Below are 17,345 nucleotides of genomic sequence, written 5' to 3' on the forward strand. Positions count from 1 at the left end.
GCGTGCAATGGCAGCGAGGATCTCGTCGGGGCGAATGGGGGCATCAAGGGTTTCCACGCTCGTTGAACATAGCGGCGTAATGTTGGCCGTTTGCAAGTAAGCGTCAATGGCTGTCGGCGACGCCGTATCTGTGCTATACAGAGAGGCGTAGTAGGAGCGAAAGGCCGAGGCAATCTGTGCGTCCTCAGTAACTGCCTCGCCGGCATCGTCTAGCAGCATCGTGATTTTGGAGCGTTGGAGTTTGGCCTTCAAGGCACTGGCCAGGAGCCGGCCGGTGCGGTTGCCCCCCACGTAGTACGTGTGGCGGAGGCGAAGAGCAGCAAATTCTGCCCTGTCGGTATCGAGGCTAGCCAGCTGAGCCCTGGCGGCCTTAAGTAGGCGCCAAATTCTCGGGGCTCCGGTACGGCTGTGAGCTCTCTCCAGCTCCGCAACTTTGTCGGAGAGGTCGCCCCTTTTTTCTTTGCGAAGTGCGGCGTCTGCAGCTGATATCGCTATCAGCTCCCCTCTAACGACAGCTTTCAAAGCTCCCCATAAGGACGGCATCGACACCTCAGGGGTATCATTGGTGGCCAGGTAGTCCGAGATGCACTTATGAAGTTGGCGGGTGACCGCCGGTTTTTGTAAGAGGGTTTCGTTAAGTCTCCATGACCCCGGAGTGCGTGGCGTGCAGGGTACTTGAAGCGTCAGTTCCACTGCCTGATGGTCGGAGAGGGCAGCCGGGACAATCTCCACTGTGGTGATGTGGGGAATGAGGGTCGATGAGCCCAAGAAGTGGTCTATGCGGGCGTAGGTGTGGTGTACGTGTGAGTAGAATGTGTATTGCGTTGCAAGCGGGTGAGCGTGCCTCCAAAGGTCTGAGATGTCCCTATCATGCAGCCAAGTAGTGCCTTTCTGCGAAATCGCCCCCGTGTCTCCGTAACGGTGCCCCGATCTATCCTTGGCCGTGTCCATGACGAAGTTAAGGTCCCCCCCTAGAAGCATGTAGGTGTGAGGTGTCTGAAGCGTTTCTGAGATTGCGGAAAGCAAGAAGGGTTCCTGACCGGTATTGGGGGAGTATATGGAGCCTATTGCGTATGTGGTGTTGCCAATCTGGAAAGCGTGGGCTAGAAGGCGTCCCTTGATTTCCCCTATTTTAGCCCCTACCTTGCCTTTAAAGCGCCGTGAAATGAGCAGAGCCACCCCAGCTTTCTTCGACGTGAGAGAGGAGAATAGTTGCTGTGGGAAAGCGCGGGAGCGCAGCCGGTGCCAATCCTTGGCCAAGAGGTGGGTTTCCTGCAGCAGGCAGATGTCGGCTGCCGAGTTCTCTAGGTAGGAGAGGACAGCCCTGCGCTTAATCGGGTTATTGAGTCCCTTGACATTAAGGGACAGGATTTTGAGCGTGTCAGCCATCACCGGGGTACGTAGGGGTGAACGGGCTAAATTCCACAAAACGCTGCGCAGCAATGGAGAACGTGGGCAAACCCTGGTATGTGTAAAGATCCCCTGGCGTACTGGTCCCCACCCCCCACGGTGTACTGGTCCCCCCCAACAGTTCCCCCCCCCCGTGGCCACCCTAACCCCAACAGAGTGGACCCCCCTAACTCCCTGCAAGTGCCGAACCCCCCTTCCCCAACTTCCCCATCCCCTCCCATAACCTCCCCCCAACAGAAACCAGTAAAAGTCTCGGGCCTAATCGTGCAGGGCACAGGTCCGTAGAAAGTCAAAGAAAGGGGTACCGTGGTTGCAGCTCAATCGGCGGCTCCCCGACCCAGACCCCCGTCAAACTGCGTTCAAAGGAGAGAACACCCCCAAGCTGGGCAAAATCCATAAGGGCAATAATCTACTGGTCGGGTGCCGTGTTGTCCGCCACTTCCTGTATTGCAGCTTCTCGTTCCTGAGCGACCGTGATAGGGTCTGGCTTTGGGACGGATCTCGGCGCTCTCCTCCTGCGGACCGTCTGCCAGCCGTCAGCCGCTGGGCGAGGTGGGTCTCCCTGCGACCGGGACGGAGAGGCGTCTCTGGAGGTGGGGCCGTCCGGTATGTCAATCCCAAGCAGGGAGCAGGTGTCGCGGAGCGATTTAAGCTGGTGAAGGGATCCGTTCCACTTGAAGATCAGACGGAACGGGTGGCCCCAGGAGTAGGGTACCCCGGCCTCCCTCAGGAAGTTCGTCGCAGGCCTGAAGGATTTGCGTTTCAGCAGGGTGATATTAGAGAGATCCTGAAAAAGGGCCACCGGGTCATCGCGAAATGTGATGGGTTGTGCTTTCCTGGCCTCTCTAAGGATGCGTTCCTTCAGGGGGAAGTCCGGTAGGAACGCTAGGATGTCCGGAGGTGGTGCTGGCGCCCTGCGTGCCATGCCCACCCTGTGCGCTCTGTCGATGCGGATTTCGAAGTCGCTCGCCTCCCCCAGAATGTGTCTAAATAGGTCCTGTAGGTAGGTGGCCACACTGTCCTTTTCAGCTTTCAACGGGACCCCCCTGACCCTTATGTTATTCCGCCTGGAGCGGTTCTCCAAGTCCTCAGAGTGCGACTGTAAGTCCACTTGTTGATCCTGAAGTCGTAGGATCTCCTGCTGAAGTCGCTCCACCTCCCCACTGCGGGACCGATCCGCCTCCTCCAGCGAGGCCACACGCTCACCCAGGCCGTCGATGTCGTGACGGAGTTCGCGATGTTCCCCGGCCATGTCTTGTTTCAGAGTCTGGAAGTCTTCACGCAGTGTATTGAAAAGGGAGGCCAGGAAGGCTTTCGTTATCGGAGCAGAGTCTTCATCCTGTGGCTGAGGGCTCGCGGGGGGCCTCGGGGATGGCTGTGGTTGGGTTTTGTCACCTTTCGATGTCGCTTTATGCATGAGTTCCACCACGTTCCGGGTCCCCTTGCGGTTAGAGTGCGCCATTGTGTCCGGTGCAGGGCGGTCGGTCAGCCGGCAGGCGTCGGCGGACGCCGATGAGTAGTCACCCAACAAAGAGACTAACTGTGATGAGTGGTGAGCAAACCAGAGCTGTCCCGTGAGATGGCGAGGAGTGGCGGCCCAAGAGGAGGCGTCTTGGGGGTGGCCGGAGGAAGAGTCTCTCGTGTGGCGTCGCAGGGGTGGCGCTCAGGACGCGATGTGGCCGGCGAGGCGATGGGGGTAGAGGCGACCAGGCCAGCCGGGCCGGGGATACTGCGCCTCGTTGAGCAAGGGTATGCCTGAGTGAGGAAGAGCAACGCTGGCCTATGAAGAGTGCTGTGACACCAGGCTGAAGAGCAGCGCCTCGGAAGCAGTCGAAGGCTGCGAAGATGTCCACAGGCGGGCTGATCGACCAGGCGGGCGAGCCGGTGGGCAGCAGACAGCAGGCAGTCGGGAGGAGGTCTGGAATGACGGCCCCAGCAAACGGAGGCTCAGGGCAATGTCCAGCAGGGCAGTGACACCGACCCCCGCAGGCGAGGGACCCCCAGCAGAGAGTACAGGGACCCAGGGGAGGGGAAGCAAGTGGTAGTCCAGGACGCAGGGCGCCTCTCACCTTTCCCCCCACGTCCTAGGGGTCGTTTCCAATGCGGGGGTGCACTGCTGTGTGGTTCCTCGCGTTGGTGGCGGGCCCCTTCTCCGGGAAGTCGGGGGGACGGGGGGGTTCCGGTCCCCTCCAGTAGCGGGCCGATGCCGCCAGTGAGATGTCCGCTGTGGGTGGAGTGGCGGTCGGAGATCCCCCCGACCCCCGGGCAGGCCCACGCCGGGGTCTAAAGTTGCAGGAGGCGTCCGGCTCTTATAGCCTGGAATTCCCTGTGTCACAGCGAGGGTAGGCGGGGGGTCCTTCTACTGCTGCACCTTTGAGGGGTCAATCCGCCCCACCGGCTTCCTTAGGTCCGGCCCCTGCTCACCGCGTTGCTCCGTTCTCGCTCTGCCAGACTTGCAGGCCCCAGTATGTCCCCTGGCAATCCGTGCTGTGCCCAGCCGTTGACTTTTGGGCCCCTCAGGTAACGGGCAGTCCCCACGCCAGCCGCGAAGCTTCTGTCTTGTCCCGGGACTGCCACCAGACGCGCTGCCACCGACTTCTCCCCCCGTCACTCTCCTGTGGCGCACAGTCCCACCTCTTTTGCTGGCGAAGATCAGGCTTCGTGTAGGGCCCCGGCGTACTGTGGGGGTCACCCCACCTCCCCCAGGGTCCGCCTGGCTGCCGCCGTGCCGCTCTGTAACTCCTTGGCCTCTCTGCCTCACCAGACCGACTAGGCCCGAAGCCGGGGCCTCAATTAGTGCTTCCGCCGGCCAGGGTGGCTGGTCGGCCGATCTCCTCTCTTGGCCTCCACCCGCACGTCGTGCAATCGCCGGGTCCCTTCTAATGCCCGCTTCTCCCCGGTCACCTCTGCAAGGGGCAGGCCGGCCGCGCCACCCCCGCACCTCTGGCGCCCTGCCAACCGGGCTGCTGCAGGGCCGACTAGGCCCAGGGCCGGGAACCTGCTAGAAGCTGTCCACCCGCTGGGAGCCCGCCAGCCGCCGTACTCCGCCGTTCCTCGGATCTCTCCTCACCTCCGGTCCACAACCGGGCCAGCCGCTCCCTTACTTTCTGCTCCTGCGACGGACCTCGGGGCTGCCCTCCGCCGCTGTCCGCGCGGGTCGCTCCCGAGGCCTCCGGTAATGGCGGCTGTCTCCCGCTCCGAGCCGTCTCTCCTTCGCCTGCTTTCCCCGCCTGCTGGGGGTCGCTCACGCCGGTCGCGGTCACCTCTCGATGCTGCTGGGCAGTAATCGCCAAAGGGGGTGGTCACTGCTATTGTGAAAAGGGCGAACTCGGGATTCGGGCCGGGGAGCCGAGGCAAACCACGTCCGCCTAGCTCGCCATCTTAGCCACGCCCAGCAATACCACTTTTAACAACAAAAGTGCCTATCAATGGTCATGTGAACACTGAGACTGGAAGTAATTCCCCGAAAGGTTTTCCCTAAACCAAATTTTATCAGGTCTCTTGCTGGGGCAGGCTTGCCTTTTCATTCCTGGAAGGTTTCTTCAGCTCAGGGCCTGCTCTGTGAGGCTTTATTACTACATTAATCAAGCAGAATGTGCATTGTGCTGGCAGGTGCTGTAGGCTGTTAGATGTTGCTCTACACCCCTTGCTGTCTTTGTGTATCCTGAGCCAAGCAGCTAGAAGCATTAAAAAATAAAAGTCAGAGATTGTTTTTGTGCCCTGAGCATACTCCCACCAATAGCTGGGTTCAAACCTCAATGTATGGTACCATTTTTGGGAGGTTTTTGGTGACTCTAAGAGACCGCGCCACACACTTCTCCTTAGATAAACTCTGATTTTTACAGTGCTTGGTGGTGTGATGAAATAGAACATTCAAGTGCCTTTTCTTCTAAACAGGTGGGCTCAAAAGTGGAAATTCCAGTGTACTTACTAAGAGGGCGATTCTGAAATACATAATTACTAAGTGTGATTTTTTTTGGCCTGGCTTGACAGCAAAACTGTGATGCCCTGTTGGTTCCAGTTCTTTAAAATATTTATAGAGTGAGCTTTGGGTTCGCCCACAGGATTTTACCCTATCATCTTATGCTGTTGGCTGTTTGGGTTATCATCCCGCCCTCTGGGAAGTGTTTCCATTAAAATGCATGAGGGACTATTTTGCATTTGAAAGGTGCACTCAGTCGTCACGCTTAACACCTTTTGTTACATTTGGTTCTTTATCTCCTATATCCATTCTGCACTGAAAGCAATAGTTGTTGCTCCTTTTAACCCCAAAATCCTGGCTTTAACATGCGTGCATGCAGCGCATCCAAACAGCATTTGTGCATCCCTGTTAGCTTGCTTTAGCACATTAAAGCCAGACCTTTTGGCTTTGCCACAGCGTGGTGTTTGGTGTACTGATGAAATAAAAAAGGTTCTCATGTGTGGAGTTTAAAGAGCCAAGTAAACACTTATGCCTATCTGCTACAGGCTGTATGCACAAACAGTTTGACTCTGAGGCAGCACAAAGAATTGTGGCTCTTATTTCTAATTTTTCTGTCAAGTGTTTATTTTTTGTCATGTTGAGACACCTGTATGTACTACCAGTGTTTCTTGCTATGATTACCCCTAGTACCTAATATTACTGACATCTTGCTTGCAAGAGATGCTCATTTCTGCAGTTCACAGAGAACTGTGGGCTGTATGACTGGACTGTTTTTCGCAGTCTTGTGCTCTCGCCCTCCCCTCAAGAACACCAGGGGTGTAACACAGGCTTGGCAAAAGCCAACGATTGTCTGAGAAATGGGCGTGTGCTGTTCATTATGGTATGATTATAGCCAAACGCAGCAGTGCGGTTAGCAGTGTGACCAGCAGTCTGGTCAACCGTGTGACCAGCTGAATGACCTGCGGTGTGGGTAACAATGTGACCATTTGCGTGACCTACAGTGTGCTTCAGAGTGTTGCCGAATGTGTGTTTAACAATGTGTCCAACAATGTAACTAATATTGTGACCAATAGCTTGGTTAACAATATTACCAACAGTGTGGTTAACAATTTGACCAACAGTGTGATTAAGTGTTACGAGCAACACTGTCAATGGCCCCTCGTCACGTTCACGGGATGCAGGTGCATTATTTCGCGTTATGCCACTGCAGAGCACATGTATTTTAAGGGACAACCCCTCAGCAGCTTTGTAAATGGAGTTAATCTTTTCTAAAAACCGGTTACTTCCGCATTGTATTTGCATGAAACTAGAACGTTATAACACCTGACAATGCCAGCAGGTTTTTCATCAACATAAACTGATCCTAGGCTGGCTCTTACAAGAGAGAGCAAATCCACCACCGATTCCGGCTGCCTTCACATTTCAGGGAACTTACCTGCAGAAGTTTTTATGTTCTTGTGCAGATTCTGCTCTTGCTGTTTTCCTGTTGCACCACAAAACAGTATTAATGATACAACTATTGGTTACTAATAACAGTTTGTTGTTAGGCCAACACATATTCCTGCATGTAGAAGTTCACACCAGTTCCAGGGCTGGCTTGCTCTTGCTTTGATGAGTTAGTGAATATTCGTTTTGTGGCATTTGTCAGCTTCATTTGGGTCCCAGGTTCCGGTCCTAGCAAGTTTACTTTCCCAAACAAGAAACGGTATCTGGTGTAAAGACATGTTTATTGCAACACATAGTTAGATCCATAGTGAAAACAGAACTTACAAAAATAGTGCCCGGTGTAACACAAGTCCCAGCAATGCAAGAAGGCCACCACTCTTGAGGGGCCCAATAATTCATTTTAAGGCCCATGAATAATTGTGACATTTGTGAGTCTCAGAGGCCCCTCACCACATTTTGCTGAGGGCCCCATCATTGTGCACGATAGTGCCTCGAACAGTGCTTCAGTACATTAATCAGCAGACATTTAGCTGATCAACAGGCCTATGTTCTGCCATCTTGTCTGCATAGAGTTGTTATAGATGAGATCTCCGGCTGACAACAACCAAGCCCTGGGTTTACTTCTTCTTTAGATAATGCTACCTGTAGGGCAACACGGAGAGCTACCAAACCACTGTCTTCCAAGGGATGATACCACATGCATAAACTACCATGTAGAAATCAGAAGACGTACAGTAAAGAGTTGACTGTCTTGAGTCAGCGTAGACTCCAATTTGTGCCCAATACTTGTATTTACATAAAACATAATGTCTTAGGAGCCTAAATAATTGTAGGCCTGATTCACAGTTCTTTATGAGCGTGTGTGACTTGCTCTTTACCTATTCCTGCATTTCCAGTGTAAGATGTTCCTACTCGTGTTAAAAAAAACATTCTGAATCAGACCATGTGTGAGTAGCTTCCAGAATAAAAATACGTGAATACATTGAGATATTAAAAAATCGTATTTCTGTTGGAAAACTGTGTCAGGCTCTGAAATAACGTGCAAGCATCTTAAAGGAAATTCTTTGCCATGGATACTATTCTACACCTGGTAGTAATACATGATATGATGTGAAATGTATAAATTATGTGATTGACATGAGTATTTTTTGTTTCCTTTTAGTGTCTTCCTCTAATGCTTCTGGGAGCTGGAAGGGACCGGGCAGTTCTCGCGGACACCCCGAGTATGAGTCGTACTCTCAGCCCTCCTACAGCAGCTGCTACACCGGCGTCTACAATTCACTACCCGCGCGGGGCAGGTGAGTGAGCTTGTCGTCCGACCTGCTGGTCTGCCCGGTTTACATTCCAGCTCGAAGGCGGTCTGCTTCAGACAGCCGACACCACCGGTGGCAAAAATAGAGCCGCCCACAAGCCCAGATGGCCAGCTCCACCATGTGGGAAAACCAGAGCGGATGGGAGGGAGGGAGGAAGGACTGTGAGGCTGGAACTGAGTCACCTGTCCCGCCCTGTTTAAAATTCGAACTTGCACGTGTATAATGTTATTTGAGAGCCAGCACAGCATAAAATTAATGTAGACATTTTAATATGATAGAATCTAAGGTGTAAAGGGCTTTAAACAATCCTGTCAGTTCTATTTTAGATGAGTGTTCATCAGAAATGCAACACATGTTGACTGACTCTGTGCCAGCCCAACCACTTTTAGAGAGGCAGCACGAAGTAGCGGTAGGGGTCGCAATTTCCCCACAGACCCAAACACATCCCGTGAATATAGACCTCTCACTTTCACTGTGTCTGGGAGCATCCTCGGCACCTGAGGAGCTGGGGCCTAACTGTTTAATACATGTTTAACGCGCCTCAATCAAGAAGTGCTACGCAAAGTAAACAGGAAGCGATAACCAGGAGGCCAGTTAATTAAAAGTGGACTTTGTCACTTTGTGTTGGATTGAGATGATTTGTGGCACCAAGTGATTCTTCCTCTTTTGAGTCTGTTTCTGAATTGATAATGTATCTGAATTTTCCAAAGGTGGGATGTCATATATGGTGATATTGCATAAGGCCTATCTGGGAGCAGGCAGCTATTGCCATGTCCACTCGGTTCCCTTGGATTTTTTTGAAGGAAGGGTTTCATAACCAGTTGTCTTCAATCAGAGAGGCTTTGGCATTGAGCATTGTTCGCAAAGTGTTCAGATGAAGGCGTGTGCTGTTCAGTATGGTATGATTATAGCCAAATGCCGCAGTGCGGTTAGCAGTGGGACCAGCAGTCTGGTCAACTGTGTGACCAGCTGAATGGCCTGTGGTGAAGGGTAGCAATGTGACCATTTGCGTGACCTACAGTGTGCTTCAGAGTGTTGCCGAATGTGTGTTTAACAATGTGTACAACAATGTAACTAATATTGTGACCAATAGCTTGGTTAACAATATTACCAACAGTGTGGTTAACAATTTGACCAACAGTGTGATTAAGTGTTACGAGCAGTTGGGTCAACAGTGTGGCCCACACTGTTTGTGAAGAGTGTGACCAACAGTTTGTGACTAACAGCTTGACCTGCAGCTTGGTTAACAATCCTACTACCAGTGTGATTAACCGTATGACCAACAGCGTTGTTACCAGTGGGGCCAGGGTGGTGGATAATAGAAGGGGAGGGTGTTAGAGGGGGATCTCGGGCTGAGTGACTAGAAGTGTCCCTAATAGTGTGACCAGCAGTGTGACAACAGTGTAGCTCACACAGTCACCAGCAGTAAGATTCTCAGTGTGGTTAACAGCGCGTCCAACACTGTCAACTGTAGTGTGGCTTACAGTGTGATCAGCAATGTGCTTATCGATGTGACAGCAGATTCACCTGCATGACAGCAAACAGTGACTAGCTGTGTGACCTTGTGTTACTTACAGTGTGATCAGCCACTTGGTTAACAGTGTCACAAGTAGTGTAACTTAGTCTGCCCAACAGTGTGCCTAACAGGATGAGCAGCAGAGCGGGCGAAATAAAGTTAATAGGCCTGACTTTTCTAACAACATTTAAAAACTAGTAAAAGAGCTTTTCGCTTCACTCGCCCTAAATGTGTTTCAGAACAGATTGTTTTGGAATAGGCAAATTTCACCACTCTGCCAATCAGCAAAATACTAAGGGGCAGATTTACAAGCCCCTTGTGACATTTTTACGACACCATTGCGTTCTGTGATGCAGCGGCGGCGTAAACCATGCGCCACTATGCAACAGATTTACAACGTGACGCTTCTAGTGAGATGCGTCACGTTGTAAAGCCCTGCGCTACATTATATGTGCATCAGGTATAATGTATGCAGGGTGGGCATTCCGTCACAAGGAAGCCCCGTAAATGTGAGGCTGTGAAATCTACAAGATTTCACTGAGTCACTTGTACTTTCCCACTGCGTCAAAACCTTACGCCTGCTTTTAGCAGCACAGCAAGTACAGGCTGGCCCTGAGCAGTGCTGGAGTTGCGTCGCGCTTGCGACACGACTCCAGCACTGCTTCACCTATACGCTGACAGATGCGTCACGCATCGGTCTCTCCTTGCGCCATGATGCGCTGCATTTACAATGCGGCGCATCCATAGTGGTGTAAGGGGTTCCTAACGTCACGCAAAATAACTGGTGCATCCTTGCTGATCTGCAGGGATGCACCAGTTATTGTAAATCTGCCTCATAATGTGAATGCTGTTTTTGGAATTGATCGAATTCGGAACTTTTTGATGGTTAATTTCAAGATAGAGGTATGCCTGTAACTGGGCTTTCTGTCTTCGGATGTCCCCAACTTGCACATAAGAGTGAGTGTCTGTGCGGCAATATTTCAGAAGGAGCTGGGTGACCGCAGGGTGGACACCTACAGGCTAGAGCCAACCTACTTCAAAAAGGTGTGCAGTGCATTGTGGGTAATAATTTTTTCCCAATACTATATGGCACTCTGCATCTCATTTCAGAGCCCATGTCAGTGGAGACCTTGAACACTTCACCTTTCTGCGCTGTCTCCAATATGTCACTTCCTCCTTCAACCCCGCCCCTCTCTCTGACGCCACCTGTTGTGCAGCAGAACAAAGGGCCTCTGTGCGCGCAGGCGCTGCCGTCAGCGGGAAGGGGGATATTTCGAGATGCTTCGGCTCATGGCCCTGCCTGTTGTAGGGGGCATCAAACTTCATGTCTGCCTCCTAATGGCTGTCAGCCCTCAGCTGTGTGGTGTGAAGCTGCGCCCCGCATTCCTTTCATTTTTGGCAAGCAAACACGAAGAAAAAGAGCGTAGCAGTAAACTACGGGGAGTTCATATTTAGGGCCAGCGTTTATTGCGCTAAGAAAAGCCAAATTAACTTTTAAAAGTCGTGTCAGCGCAAGTGCCTATTTAACCGCTAATGTGTGTTCGTTTTTATTTTGTTCATCTTTTACAAGTAAGTTGCCCTTTATTGGCTTCGCAACTCTGAAGTAAAACACGTTAACAGCACTTCCTTGTACTTTACATCAATATACAAATGATGTAATTGCAGTCGAGGGAAGGAGAACAGGCAGAGAGCTAAGATAAAAGCTCAAATTTACTACACCTTACAATGACACTTTTATGCTGCGTTTTCGTGACTTTAAACTGTGGCGTCAACAGCGGCACGGATCAACTTTCTCACACAAACTGCTTTATGCAGAAGGTTAAGGCGCCGCAGTGCCAAAAACGGTCTGCCCTGCGCATGGTCCGCCCCCGTTCCAATGTACCTTAAGGGGGGTCATGGAGTGGAGAGCTGTCAGTCCAAAAAGCCATAGAGTGTGATGGAAAGCCAGTGAACTAAAACAGCATGACCTGGCGTCTCCGCAAAATCCTCACCAAATAAAACCATGCATTGACAAAGGGCAAGGAAAATATCGCATTATATACTTGCACATAACATGAAATAGAAACAAAATGACAAATTTTATGCACGCTACCCTGCCTTCACCAGTTGCCAGGGTGTATTTTGAGTACTTGTGTCAGGCAAGATACCCGCAGCCTCACCTTTCCGCTGTAGCGCAATATTTATCATGCCACTACTCCAGCTTTTGAGTATGTGCACGTCCAATGACTTCATCTACTCACAACTACGTAGATTTGGAGCCGCACATTTCTTCATTCATGCAATGGATCATAGAATTCATGTACCACCCCCCCTTACACTTATGCATAACCAATTGCTTGAACGGTGGTAATTCGGGGACAAACTATGGGGCAGATTTACGAGCCCCGGGCGCCACATTTGTGCCGCTGTTGCGTCACTTCTGTGATGCAGCAGCGGTGTGAACCATGCACCATTTACCGTCCTATTTACAATGTGGCACATCTAGGGAAATGCGTCACGTTGTAAAGCCCTGCGCCACATGAAACCTGCATTAGGTTTCACGTGGGCGTTCCGGAGCGGGGGGGAGGGGGGCAGGAACGCCTCAGAAAAGTGCCTGAGTGAAATCTACAAGATACAGTCACTTTTCCGACGCAGCTGCGTCAAAACCATGTGCCGGCATAAGGCGTGACGCACCATGTTGAGGATAGGCCAGGTTGGAGCAGTGCTGGAGTTGCGTCGGGCACGCGGCACAACTCCAGCACTGCACCAACTTTACACCGGCAGAGGTGACACGCATCTGTTTATCCTTGCGCCATGATGCGCCGCATTGAAAATGCAGCGCATCTGTGGTGACGCAAGGGTAAACATGCGTCACGCATCTTTCCTGGCGCATCCCTGCTGATTTTCAGAGATGTGCCTTTGTATCCACAACTCCAAATGTGCATCATGTTTTAATCCAAGGGTGAGGCAATTCTATCAATAAAGTAGGCAAAACTAGTGAGAATTATGTGATAAACTGCGTAGAGTTCTACATATGTAAACCACAACAAGAAGTAGCCACGGCGGGTGAAGGTGCCAGTGGCGAAAGGGCATGCCAACTTTTGTTTCACACTGAGACAATGTATAACTGTATTAGTGCTACCTTTATTGAATGTTCTTTGTGAGGACACGCAGCAACCCCGCGTGCCCTCGAATATGTTTACTTACAAAGTCTCTCGTGTTCCTGGGCGATGGTTGGGTTCCACGGTAGTTCCTGCTGTTGCGGATTGCGTCTGGTTGCTCTGGAGCGTCGTGGGCACTTTCTTACAAATAAACTCCTTTGAAACTACTCATCACACCACAATAACTTTGGAAAGAAACAGAAACTCCAAAACTTTAATGCTAGAAATACTCCATGAAGTGGTTGTATGCTTTTGACCCAGAGCCATTACGTAGTTTTTATCTGTGATTAAAACATTTTTCTGTGAATTCCAAGGGTTTTATTCCCCAATCTTTTTTTTTTTGTTTTTGTGGAGTTTTATATAGCGCGAACTAGACCCGAACTGAATCAGGTATCAGAGCGCTTTACATAGCACAAGTTACGTTTTTTACATGAGGACACACTTTTTTTTTTAATTTTTAGGCACAGGGAGATTAAGTGATTTGCCCAGAATCACAGGCGGTTTTGGCGTCGTTACCGAGACTCGAACCCAGACCCCCAGGTCCGAGGTCGAGCGCCTTAGCCGTTAGGCCAGCTCCTCTTTTGCTGTGCATAGCAGACTAGGCCACAGAGCCTGTCCTGTGGCCAGACCCTGCATTCAACTAGTCATAGGTGACAAATCTCTATTGCATGTGGCCTTCAACTGTGTGCAGTGGTGGGTAGCCACAGGGCTTGGCCTGTAGCCGAACCCAGCGCCCAACCGGCCAAACTGCACCCAGTACCTGCTATGAATGGTGTACAGAGGGGGATGTCTTCAGAGTCTGGTGTTTGGCTAGACCCTGGGTATATGTTTGAGTTCAAGGATGAAAGCACATTTTGTATAGTCTAGCATAAACAGTGTTAGACTGAGAAAAAGAAAAGAATATAGAGATGTTACAGTTTGTCGATTTACATTATCATAGAGTTGCCTTCTTCAGACACAGAATGCCATGAATTTGTTTTCATGTATTGCATAGTGTTGCACATGCTACCTCCTGCGACTGTCATGCATTTCTGAGGGCTTTCATGGACGGTGTTTTAAAGGCACCTGTTAAACCAAGGTGATGCCCACTTCAGCTACAAATCGGTATGAGTTAGTTTGGCTGGGTCGTATCTGGTGACCGTGCCAGTCGCCTCAAGGTTATGTTTGCTTGATGGAGTTGGTTGAGAGCAAAGTTGAGTCCGAGGCATGTATCGTGTGGAATTCACTAATTGGTCAATTCAACAATTCAAAAGGTTGAACATGGTGCATTATGATGACAACTTAATACTATTTTGACTTACTAACACAGCATGTACACAATGTGTACATCTGCTGACATAGTATTGCTGAATGTGTTGTTTGGAGCTCTCTCTCAAATTAATTGTTTCATTTTTTCCCAGACAATACGTGGAACCAAACCAACTAGACTACGTGACAAGCAGCCATATGGGGGAAAAATTGCTCGAAGACGATCCAAGCCTGTACTGGCACGAGGACTCCAAGCCAGGCACACTGGTGTAACGCAGTGCCACCCTTGTTTAAGGAACTGCCTCCTTCTCACTACGTGCCTTGCACAATCGGTTCTCCCACCAGAATTGTTACGGAGAAACTTCCAATGATCTTGTTTGCCGAGATTTGAAGTGAGCGTGGAAGCGGGATGGAAATCAAGCAATGACAGTACAATCCTTGGCAAGAGGCCTGAAACCAGAAGCAAATCGAGTGAAATTGTGGACACCCATAAGAGACAGCACTTGGAGTATTTAAGCGTAGAGAGCACTTTGTAGGAAGCTGAAAGGTGTTAAAACTGTGAACAAGGGCTCTGTTTAGGGGAACACTTCCTTCTTAGCACAATCCAGACAAAGAAAAGCAGAACAACGATCGAACCCTTTCTGAGTCCGCAATGTTGTGACAAAGAGAACATGTGTAGCATAATACCTGCCTGCTGGTGAACATATGCGATAAGGAGGACTTTGAGTGACTGTTTGGTGACTAGGCAGGCCCGAGAGTGAATGCATAATGGCGTGTTGGGCCAGGTAGGTCTGTGAGTCAGTGTATGGCGCTGAACGCGGTCAGGTTGGCTTGTGGGTGACTGGAGGCGAATGTGTAGGGTGAGGCACGCCTCTGAATGAGAACGCGGTCGTGGATTGGAGGAGGCAGCAGTGTCAGTGAATGATGCAGGGTGTATGGCATGGGATGAGGCAGGACTGAGTGCAGGATAGTTTATACAGGATGAATCTGGCTGATGAATGGAAGTGAGTAAATAGAGTGCCATGAATGACTGACAGTGAACAAGATGAGTAGGTCTGTGAGTGAACAATGGGCAGTGTAGTAGTAAGGAAGGCAAAGGTTGAGCCAGGCCTGCGAGTAAAAGAAAGTGAATGGAATGAGGCTGGCCCACGCGTGAACTAATGACGTCCACAGTGTGCATATACGAGAGTAGACTACCTTCCTTATGATTGGTATGTAACGTGAATGAGTGTGTTCATATGTAGCAGCGTGATTAAGCTCCCACGTTGTGTGCTGTGTGTTGAAGAATGTGGCTGAATATTCAGCTATCCACAATAGCTTCCAAGATAAAAGTACAATGTATATTTGTAAATATCTGTAAATGAAGTCATAGAGATTGGTAATTTGAGTCCGAAATGGTCCTGAGCAAACTCTCTCCTTCTGAACTTTCCAAGGTACAAACTTATTGGGGGGATGATGATGATGGATACACTCGTAATGTATGCGCAGAGATCTGCTGGTCAGATTTTTATTTACAATGTCTTGTGCCATTATCGGCGGACATTTTTGGTGTGGAATGCTTGAGACGTGTTGGTTCATTTTTAATTTCCGGGGCCAGTATTTTAATGTAGGCGGAAACAAAGTGAAAAGGTTGTGGTTGTGCCTTATAAAGATGGGCATTCAGAGGATATGTGTGTCATACCGGCATTGCAGCGGCAACACTGAGTCTCCAGGCGACATAACATTTCCACGTTGGCTTGAGCACATTTTCAAAAAAGCACAGGAGGGTCAAAGCCGGCTGAAAGAAGAGGGCCCTATAAGTCCCTAGGAAGAGCCCACTCGCTGCTCCTAATCACCTTGGAAAAGACGATGTGGTTGGCTGAATGGTAAATAACACGCCTGCTGGGAAATAAACCCCATTGGCTGAATCTGGTGTTCCTCTTCTAGCCTCTTTCCAAGAGCATCTTACCTGTATCCACCTCCCAAGCGACCATAACATGCTTCTTGGCCTCAGCAAGTTTTGTGAGCAGCCAATCAGGACACATGCAGGGTTTTAGAAGGGCAGAATACTGGTCCATGTGAGGCTTTGACTTGGGCTTCATGTGGGGAGAGGGGGTGTCGACGTTCAGGCTCCTACATTTATGTCGTACTATATGTTATCTGCCAAAAAGCTAGTCAGCCACAACCTTTTCTGCCAGTTCCACCACGCCATTATAAATTACAGGCGGACCCTCTCTAGGCTTTTCCAAGGGCCCCTACTTTCAGTTTGGCGATGGCCCCCATTGTTGAGCCGTGATTGGACGACCCCCTCATATGACACAACTCTCAGGGGAAACCGTGGGTCATCTCCTGGACAATAGACAACAATAGAGATGTCTGAAATCATTCCATTTTCTAAACTGTGCCGTACTTCACAAATCTCAAAAAGGTGCTCATTTGTTTTCTTTTATATTCAAGTGATTGATATCTTCCTTGTTCATACAGTAGCTAGGAGCATTTCTAAGGAACACTTTTGGAACTTTTTTTACCTGTACAAAGCATGTGATATAAACATGCGTTTGTTAAGCTGGTCCTTAGTCATTTGTACTATTGAGGTTTAAAGAGAAAAATAAGTACAATAACTTATTCCCTTTGCTATGTATGGCAGTTTCCTGTAATATAACTTTTTGCATATCCTTTTACACTTCTGTCTTTTGCGACCTATAATGTCCAGGTCAATAAACTAAAAGTGTGCAATTAAAAGTGTTCAAGAGTTATTGTGTGTATGCAGTTTATTCGACCTTTCAACACAAAGCGTGCACCTGGATTTGGTTTCAGCAGCAGACGTACAACGAGAGGGCTGTCATCTTGTGCAGTTCCACATTGCCTGCTGAAGTTTTAGACCACGACACGTGTTGCTGACTTCCGTGGCTTCCTAAAGCGGAGACAACTTAAGGGCTGCAGGCTACATACAATCAAGGGATGAAGCCTAGTTTGATGCAACTATGGCTGCTTGCTATGGGATGTGCTGAAACGGGCAATTGAAATGTGCCACAAGCATAAGGGGTGACTCACAGCTGGGATCAGAAACCAACTCCCACACTCTGAGCACACACATCTTCCAAGTGAGAGCCAGCAGTACAAGTATGTTTCTTTTTTTGCTGAGGCTATCAAAAGTACAGAACTGAAACACACCCAGAGAACTACCAACTAATGACTAAATATATGTGACAAAACATTTGCAAATCTAGTAGGTCTGGCATTTTTATAGTGAAAAGCTTTGCATTGTCTGTATACTTATGTGGCGATGAGCCCGACTGTTTCTAAGGCATTGGCAATCAGTCCCCGGGTGTAGTGTGGTGTGAAGGGGTGATGTGGAAGTGGTTAATCAG

General features: G+C 49.8%; 1 protein-coding gene across 3 annotated transcripts in view; it reads left to right on the forward strand.

The window, feature by feature from the left end:
- Positions 1-16,716, forward strand: part of FRMD4B (FERM domain containing 4B) — a 596,661-nt gene extending 579,945 nt beyond the window's left edge. For all 3 annotated transcript variants that reach the window (XM_078661469.1, XM_078661468.1, XM_078661470.1), the window contains exons 22-23: positions 7,941-8,076; positions 14,148-16,716. In XM_078661469.1, the coding sequence (XP_078517595.1) occupies positions 7,941-8,076; positions 14,148-14,268 (257 nt within the window). In that variant the 3' untranslated portion in view covers positions 14,269-16,716. The remainder of the gene's footprint in view (positions 1-7,940; positions 8,077-14,147) is intronic.
- The last annotated feature ends 629 nt before the right edge of the window (positions 16,717-17,345 follow it).

Source organism: Lissotriton helveticus, chromosome 9 (assembly GCF_964261635.1).
Source record: "Lissotriton helveticus chromosome 9, aLisHel1.1, whole genome shotgun sequence".
NCBI lineage: Eukaryota > Metazoa > Chordata > Amphibia > Caudata > Salamandridae > Lissotriton > Lissotriton helveticus.